General features: G+C 48.2%; 1 protein-coding gene across 17 annotated transcripts in view; it reads right to left on the bottom strand.

Annotated features, from left to right (window-relative positions):
• eya4 (EYA transcriptional coactivator and phosphatase 4) overlaps positions 1 to 9774 on the bottom strand; it is a 535797-nt gene that overhangs the window by 43071 nt on the left and 482952 nt on the right. For all 17 annotated transcript variants that reach the window (XM_070885523.1, XM_070885521.1, XM_070885537.1 and 14 more), the window contains one exon: positions 6787 to 6876. In XM_070885523.1, the coding sequence (XP_070741624.1) occupies positions 6787 to 6876 (90 nt within the window). The remainder of the gene's footprint in view (positions 1 to 6786; positions 6877 to 9774) is intronic.

Below are 9774 nucleotides of genomic sequence, written 5' to 3'. Positions count from 1 at the left end.
CCCCCGCCGACCAGGACCCGACACCCGCTCCTCCCCCCCGCCCCCCCCCGCCGACCAGACCCGACACCCGCTCCTCCCCCCGCCCCCCGCCGACCAGACCCGACACCCGCTCCCCCCCCGCCCCCCCGCCGACCAGACCCGACACCCGCTCCTCCCCCCGCCCTCCGACCAGACCCGACACCCGCTCCTCCCCCGCCTCCGACCAGACCCGACACCCGCTCCTCCCCCGCCCCCCCGCCGACCAGACCCGACACCCGCTCCTCCCCCCGCCTCCGGACCAGACCCGACACCCGCTCCTCCCCCCGCCCCCCGCCGACCAGACCCGACACCCGCTCCTCCCCCCGCCCCCGCCGACCAGACCCGACACCCGCTCCCCCCCCCCCCGCCTCCGACCAGACCCGACCACCCGCTCCTCCCCCCGCCCCCCCGCCGACCAGACCCGACACCCGCTCCTCCCCCGCCCCCCGCCGACCAGACCCGACACCCGCTCCGCCCCCCGCCTCCGGACCAGACCCGACACCCGCTCCCCCCCCGCCCCCCCGCCGACCAGACCCGACACCCGCTCCTCCCCCGCCCCCGCCGACCAGACCCGACACCCGCTCCTCCCCCGCCCCCCGCCGACCAGACCTGACACCCGCTCCCCCCCGCCCCCGCCTCCGGACCAGACCCGACACCCGCTCCTCCCCCGCCTCCGGACCAGACCCGACACCCGCCCCCCCCGCCCCCCCGCCGACCAGACCCGACACCCGCTCCTCCCCCCGCCCCCCCGCCGACCAGACCCGACACCCGCTCCTCCCCCCGCCTCCGGACCAGACCCGACACCCGCTCCTCCCCCCGCCCCCCCGCCGACCAGACCTGACACCCGCTCCCCCCCCCGCCCCCCGCCTCCGGACCAGACCCGACACCCGCTCCTCCCCCTGCCTCCGGACCAGACCCGACACCCGCTCCCCCCCCGCCCCCCCCGCCGACCAGACCCGACACCCGCTCCTCCCCCGCCTCCGGACCAGACCCGACACCCGCTCCCCCCCCCGCCTCCGGACCAGACCCGACACCCGCTCCCCCCCCCGCCCCCCCCGCCGACCAGACCCGACACCCGCTCCTCCCCCGCCTCCGGACCAGACCCGACACCCGCTCCCCCCCCGCCTCCGGACCAGACCCGACACCCGCTCCTCCCCCTGCCTCCGGACCAGACCCGACACCTGCTCCCCCGCCCCGACCCGAGACCCGACACCCGCTCCCCCCCCCACCCCGCCGACTGACCCGACCCGCGCTCCTGTTCCCGCTCCCCGCCCCCCCCGACTGGACCCAACCCGACCCGCGCTCCCGCCCCGCCCCCCCCCCCCCACTGGACCCGACTCCCGCTCCCGGACTGGATCCGATCCGACCTGACCTCCCCCTCCCTCCCTCCCTCCCCCTCTCTCTCTCTCCCTCCCCCTCTCTCTCTCTCCCTCCCCCTCCCTCTCTCTCTCTCTCTCCCTCCCTCTCTCTCTCTCTCCCTCCCCCTCCCTCTCTCTCTCTCTCCCTCCCTCTCTCTCTCTCTCTCCCCCTCCCTCCCCTCCCGCTCAGCGGCACGAACGGCTGCAGAATTCTCCGTGCCTGAAGCACTTTCACACAGGTAGGAAGATGGTTTATTTAATCTTTTCTTGGCTTATAAATGTTTATTCAGGTTGGATTTATTTGTATAATATTTGTAGAAGTATAATAAGGATTTATTGTAGAATTTAATGACTTCCCTTCCCCCCCCTCCCCCCCCCCCCCACCTTGTTCTGGACGCCTAATTTGTAACCTGCGCCTGATTTTTTAATGTGTAGAACAGGTTTTTTCAGTTCTACAAAAATCTTCACTGGCTCCATTCTACTTTAGTTTGGAGTACGTTTTCACTGTGGAAACTTTCAAATCAGGCATCAGTGGCCGGACACACCCCCTTTTGAAGAAAAAATTCTGTTCCAAAGTAGAACTGTTCTACCTGACTAGAACTGCAGAAAAAAAAAGTGGAGAATTGCGATTTCTAAGATAGTCCGTTCTCCACCAGTTGCTCCTAAAAATCAGGCGCAAATCATGTGGAAACTTGGGCCCAATATCTTGAAAACTTCGATCAAATCACTCAATCAATACAACCTTTACAAACTGCTACCAAAAGTGACAAACTGTTTCCATGTCACAGCATTACAAGAGCAGGGATCTTCACTGAGAACCAACCATAGACTTAAAATGTATGTAGTATTTTATGATTGTTTTGACATTACATATTCACACAGTAATCATCACAATATTACAATGAAATGTAAGCTAAAAAAAAACACTTCATATGAACATGCTTCTGACACCACCATAAAATATTTTTGCTCATTAAATTGAGTGCTACACTGTGTTTAAACCTTTTGAGATTACATACAAGGTATTACTATCTATCATGTCATGTCCCTGTCAGTAAGGAGATAAGTTTATATCCAATGGCTGCTGGTAATTAACTGATGACTCAGACTGCTTACTTCCATTTCCATAACATCACCCGACTCTGCCCCTGCCTCAGCTCATCTGCTCCTGATGAAATGCATCCCAGGGTATTAAAGAGATGGCGGAAGTTATAGCAGATGCATTCGTTATAATCTACCAAAATTCTCTGGACTCTGGGGAGGTACCAGCGGATTGGAAAGCAGCTAATGTAACACCTCTGTTTAAAAAAGGGGGCAGACAAAAGGCAGGTAACTATAGGCCGGTTAGTTTAACATCTGTAGTGGGGAAAATGTTTGAAACTATCATTAAGGAAGAAATAGCGGGACATCTAGATAGGAATAGTGCAATCAAGCAGACGCAGCATGGATTCATGAAGGGGAAATCATGTTTAACTAATTTACTGGAATTCTTTGAGGATATAACAAGCATGGTGGATAGAGGTGTACCGATGGATGTGGTGTATTTAGATTTCCAAAAGGCATTCGATAAGGTGCCACACAAAAGGTTACTGCAGAAGATAGAGGTACGCGGAGTCAGAGAAAATGTATTAGCATGGATAGAGAATTGGCTGGCGAACAGAAAGCAGAGAGTCGGGATAAATGGGTCCTTTTTGAGTTGGAAATCAGTGGTTAGTGGTGTGCCACAGGGATCGGTGCTGGGACCACAACATTTTACAATATACATAGATGACCTGGAAGAGGGGACAGAGTGTAGTGCAACAAAATTTGCAGATGACACAAAGATTAATGGGAAAGCGGGTTGTGTAGAGGACATAGAAACATAGAAACATAGAAAATAGGTGCAGGAGCAGGCCATTCAGCCCTTCTAGCCTGCACCGCCATTCAATGAGTTCATGGCTGAACATGAAACTTCAGTACCCCCTTCCTGCTTTCTCGCCATAACCCTTGATCCCCCGAGTAGTAAGGACTTCATCTAACTCCCTTTTGAATATATTTAGTGAATTGGCCTCAACTACTTTCTGTGGTAGAGAATTCCACAGGTTCACCACTCTCTGGGTGAAGAAGTTTCTCCTCATCTCGGTCCTAAATGGCTTACCCCTTATCCTCAGACTGTGACCCCTGGTTCTGGACTTCCCCAACATTGGGAACATTCTTTCTGCATCTAACCTGTCTAAACCCGTCAGACACAGAGAGGCTGCAAAGAGATTTGGATAAGTTAAGCGAATGGGCTAAGGTTTGGCAGATGGAATACAATGTCGGAAAGTGTGACATCATCCACCTTGGGGGAAAAAAACAGTAAAAGGGAATATTATTTGAATGGGGTGAAATTACAACATGCTGAGGTGCAGAGGGACCTGGGGGTCCTTGTGCATGAATCCCAAAAAGTTAGTTTGCAGGTGCAGCAGGTAATCAGGAAGGCGAATGGAATGTTGGCCTTCATTGCGAGAGGGATGGAGTACAAAAGCAGGGAGGTCCTGCTGCAACTGTATAGGGTATTGGTAAGGCCGCACCTGGAGTACTGCGTGCAGTTTTGGTCACCTTACTTAAGGAAGGATATACTGGCTTTGGAGGGGGTACAGAGATGATTTACTCGGCTGATTCCGGAGATGAGGGGGTTACCTTATGATGATAGATTGAGTAGACTGGGTCTTTACTCGTTAGAGTTCAGAAGGATGAGGGGTGATCTTATAGAAACATTTAAAATAATGAAAGGGATAGACAAGATAGAGGCAGAGAGGTTGTTTCTACTGGTCGGGGAGACTAGAGCTAGGGGGCACAGCCTCAAAATACGGGGGCGCCAATTTAAAACCGAGTTGAGAAGGAATTTCTTCTCCCAGAGGGTTGTGAATCTGTGGAATTCTCTGCCCAAGGCAGCAGTTGAGGCTAGCTCATTGAATGTATTCAAATCACAGATAGATAGATTTTTAACCAATAAAGGAATTAAGGGTTATGGGGAGCGGGCGGGTAAGTGGAGCTGAGTCCACGGCCAGATCAGCCATGATCTTATTGAATGGCGGAGCAGGTTCGAGGGGCTAGATGGCCTACTCCTGTTCCTAATTCTTATGTTCTTATGTTCTTATGTTCTTATCTGCTGCTGAAACCCTCATAGTGTCTTTGTTACCTCTGGACTGGACTATTCCAAAGCTGTGGGAGTACCTTCACTTCATGGACTGCAGCGGTTCAAGAACGTGGCTCACTACCACCTTCTCTAGGGCAATCAAGGATGGGCAAAAATTGCTGACCTTGCCAGCGACGCCCACATCGCATGAATGAATAAAAAAATGTATTCCTGGTCGAACTCCCATCTTTCACCCTCCATAAATTTAAACTCATCCAAAACTCTGCTGCCTGTATCCTAACTCGCACCAAGTCCCATTCACCCATCACCCCTGTGCTCAGTGACCTACATTGGCCCCCGATTTTAAAATTCTCATCCTTGTTTTCAAATCCCTCCATGGCCTCACCCCTCCCTATCTCTGTAATCTCCTCCAGTCCTACAACCCTCCAAAATATCTGCGCTCCTTCAATTCTGGCCTCTTGCGCATCTCCAATTTTAATCGCTCCACCATTGGCGACCGTGCCGTCAGCTGCTGAGGAACTAAGCTCTGGAATTTCCTCCCTAAATCTCTCCGTTTCTTTACCTCTCTTTCATCCTTTAAGATGCTCCTTAAAACCTGCCTCTATTAGACATCTCTCCTAATATCTCCTTATGTGGCTCAGTGTCAAATTTTGTATGATATTGCTGCTGTGAAGCGCCTTGGGATGTTTTATGACGTTAAATGCGCTATATAAATGCAATTTGCTGTTGTTGATAGGAAGTATTAGCTACACTAGGAAAGAAAAAGGAACACACTTTTTCCAAAATGCTATCAGTTAAAAAAAGCTTATTTTAATTCACATTACAGTTGATGAACAGTACATAAACTTGCACAATAAGGGCACATTTAAATGGTATCAGAACTAGCACGTTCCATGTTTATAATAACTATGTCATAAATAAGTAGCAGCACATGTAGATTCATACAGAATGGAAAGTGTTATTGTACTCAGACGTAAAATCATTATTAATGCTTTAATGCTCAAGCATCTACATTCACCTCCAATGGTATTGTTTCATTTAACCTGCTACAGCTGAAGCCTACATTTTCCATTCAATATCACTCAATTCAATTAGCATCCTTGTGGTAGGATTACATTTAATTTGATGAAAGAAGGATTCCAATACCATTGCTTACCATTTGCCTAGTTTCCCTGCTCTCTGCTTTTGTAACAATAACATGTGCTAATTCCTAAAACTCGGTTAAAATCCTTGATTGCTTCCTCTTTGTCGTGCCACTGACAATTATAGGTAATTTATTTTTCTGTGCTTCTTTTCACTTCATTACAATCACCATTTCATCTACATTTCCATTGTTGCATAATATATGTGGAATGCATTATTTACTTGTGTACAGGGGAATGCTGTACGGGGTTAAGTGGTGCTGCTGCTAACATGAATATAGCTTTATTCCCCCTTCTAACCTCAGTCAAACAGGATTGATGTGTAACTGACACCGAATTTCTCAAGTACAAAACATTCAGTGCACAACATACTGCCATTTTCAACTTTAAAAAATATTTTCTCCTCAGAAAAAACATTTCCCTCAAATGTAATCCTTACCCTTTGTTTTACACCCTTGCTGCCAATGGCACTCTTTAATCAATCTCTGAGCTGCTGGAGAGGGAAAGGGCAAGACGTGGGATGAGCTTCTGATTTGTTTTTACTCTGTTATTGAGGAGGAATGCCCTTCCTCCCTGAAGAACTAGTATGTGTCCTGGCTGAGAACTGGCAAAACACATCCAACAAGCAGACAAGCTTGAGTGTCAGGCAAAGCTGGAACTTGAACTAATGGCCCCCTGGCTGGAAGTCAAAGGCTTAACTAACTGAGCTATCAGGCAGAGACTTTTCCTTTCTTTTTTAATTCCTTTGTTTAAAATAAATTCACATATAAACTGACAAGTCAATGTAAATCTGATATATCTGCTACCTAGTCAGAACAGAATATAGAATCATTCTTTTTCCAAACCAAATGAAGAATTTCCTCTGAATAATTAGTCATTTACCATTTGAATGCTGCGAAACAACATTAATTTTAATGGCGTTTGCATCAACCAGTACAACAGGGTTTGACATAATGAACAGAAAACATATGATAGGAATACATACAATTCACATTTGCTCTTTAATCATCAAAAGGCTTTAATTAATCCAAGTGAAAATCATTAAACATGAAGTTTGACAGAGTTCCCATAAAACTGAAAACATATTTTGCAAACTTCTGAACACTAGCCAAATTAACTTTTTATGTAGACTATAAAATGTCCATACCTCTAGATCATTGAAAAATAAATGTGTGTCAGCCAGATTGAAAATCATTTCTTCCATTCGAAGTCCAAGTGTAACAGCCATAGGTGGATCCTGAAAAACAAACATTTTCATCAGAATCAGCATGCTGTTTTGTAAATTCCAGAGCTCACTACACTGTACCCACAACCTATATAAACAATGAGAATGAGGCAGTGACCAAGAAACAGCACTTCAGAGTTTTACACATAAATTTACTCAATTTGCTTCTTTTAAAACCACAAACAATTTCTTCATTAAAGTAAAATACAATAGTAATTAAAGAGAAAACATTCCTGTTATCAAACGGTAAATTTGTGTAAACGGTGTGTTACATTATCCCCTGGCTCAGTAATAAACTCTCAGGAACACACTATTTTGAACTGTGCAATTTCTGTAAAATTTGACTCATTAGAATGTACATACAGCAGATTAGCCAATCAGAATGCACTTACAACAATACCACTAAGCCACCTGTGAAGCTGCCAACAAGGCCCTTAATGAACTGGATACTTTGAATCTCTGGTGTGCAGTATGCATGCCTCCAATGCTTTTAACTCTGATGGGCTCAGTTAAAAACGTGTGAGAAACCAACGTGCCCAAATTTCTTTGCTTTTTTATGCACGTCTATCAATTCCTGTGCTCAATATAATGGCTCTGCCCCCCAGATTCAAGAGTCGTACATGCGAATTTCCTGCAATTACGTTGGTTCAAAATGTGTGTAAAACTAAGCTCAGAATTTTAGGTGCAGCAGGAAACAAAACAATTTTTGTGGTGTTTTATTTAAATTTTGAGTGATTATTAATAATTATCCTCACTGAGATCTGCTCTGTATTTTTTGTTTCATTCAATATATATCACATTAAATATTGAACAGCTTCCATGATTGTATATTCTTAAACATGCTGTGCCTAATGTGCATGATGATAATCAGATGGCTTGAAACTTTAATTTTCACACTTAAAGGAAGACTATATGGTGCGACTTTGGTGCTTTCTTTCTTGTTCACGCAATTTTTGCTTGTTTACGCCCATTTTTACAAATTAGAAGGGCAGGAAATTTGGGTGTAAATAGACATCGGCAAATTGGGCGCATAATATTGATGCAACTTCCTGATTCCACCCTGTTGCTACTTATGATGTTTTATAATCAAATACCGGGAGATATTTTTGAGTGGTCCTTTTATTATTTTTACTACATGGCCAGATTAAGAACTTAGGGGGGTGAAATTGCCCTGTGCCCCGTTTGGGGGCGGTAATCGAGTTGGGGTGGGATTCCCTGTGCCCGGCGTGGATGTCCCGCCCCGGCCGCGAAATTGTGGTTCCCGCCCCTCACAGGAAGTGGAGTGCAATGTCGCGCATTCTACTTCCCTGTGGGGTGGGTTCGGGAGCGCTACTTGGGTGGGTTTGGAAGCACTCCATGGCTTCTCCGCGTATCGCTGATGCGTTTCAACGCCCCTCCCGTTCCATTAATGGGGAGGACCGCTGCGAGCTTTGCAGCCACTTTGATGACCTCCACTGGGCCACCAGGACTGCGTGGTGCTGTGGCCGCAGCCCGGCACCTAAATGGAGTGCTGAGCTACACGATGGCAGCCTGGACCATGTGACAGTAGATTACAACGGGCAGATGGGTGAGTCGGCCCGGAAAAAAATGGCGGCACAGTGCACCTCCACTTTAGCTTCCGCTCAGGAGCAGAGGTCGCCCTGGTTCGCGACCCGCGTGGCTGGTGCTGACACCGCTTGTGGTAGCCTCGCGGGGTGCTGCCCAATTTCCACCGCGGGGCAGAAAGGGGTCACCGCAGGCTGCTAAGGGGTCACCGCGCATGGTGATGATGTCATCGACTGTTGCATTGTGGCCCAGGGCGCTACTAGTGGGGTGTGACTCTACTGTGTCAGCGCCTCCACTAACTCCTGTGCAATTTCGCGGGAGCTGGTAGCCCCCCCTGCCCCCCCGGGTGAAAAAAGTTTCACATCCCGGTAGCACCCCCCAGAGACACTAATGGGAGGCGCAGAACAGGGCAATTTTGGCCCCTTGGTGTGATGCAAACTGGGATAAACCAGCAGCTTAGTGGCATTTCAACAATTTACAAACTGCACATTTAACACAATTTAAACAATAAAAAAAGCAAACCAAGAAATATACTCACCTATGAACTCTAAAGTGGCAGGTTTGAATCATAGAATCATGGAACAGCACAGAAGGAGGCCATTTGGCCTGTCGAGCCCATACCGGCTCTTTGCAAGAGCACTTCAGCTAGTTCTACACCCCGGCCCTTTCCCTGTCCTGCAAATCTATGCCTTCTTCTTAAAGATAGACTCATGAGGTTGTGGCGCTTTCAGGCTTATTGCTCTGATAAAATGAAGCTCGAAACACTTAACAGAGCCAATATTGTGAATGCATGTTATTGATGGATACCAAAGGGCAAAAAACGTTAGTGGGAGTTGTGTACAGACCTCCAAACAGTAGTAGTGATGTTGGAGAGGGCATCAAACATGAAATTAGGGGTGCGTGCAATAAAGGTGCAGCAGTTATAATGGGTGACTTTAATATGCACACAGATTGGGTTAACCAAACTGGAAGCAATACGGTGGAGGAGGATTTCCTGGAGTGCACAAGGGATGGTTTTTTAGACCAATATGTCGAGGAACCAACTAGGGGGCAGGCCATCTTAGACTGGGTGTTGTGTAATGAGAGAGGATTAATTAGCAATCTCGTTGTGCGAGGCCCCTTGAGGAAGAGTGACCATAATATGGTAGAATTCTGCATTAGGATGGAGAATGAAACAGTTAATTCAGAGACCATGGTCCAGAACTTAAAGAAGGGTAACTTTGAAGGTATGAGGCGTGAATTGGCTAGGATAGATTGGCGAATGATACTGAAGGGGTTGACTGTGGATGGGCAATGGCAGACATTTAGAAACCGCATGGATGAACCACAACAATTGTACATTCCTGTCTGGCGTAAAAATAAAAA

This window comes from Pristiophorus japonicus, chromosome 7, assembly GCF_044704955.1.
Source record: "Pristiophorus japonicus isolate sPriJap1 chromosome 7, sPriJap1.hap1, whole genome shotgun sequence".
In the NCBI taxonomy this organism is placed as follows: Eukaryota; Metazoa; Chordata; class Chondrichthyes; family Pristiophoridae; genus Pristiophorus; species Pristiophorus japonicus.
Note: the sequence above shows the minus strand (reverse complement) of the source record. Positions and strands in the feature narration are given on the sequence as shown.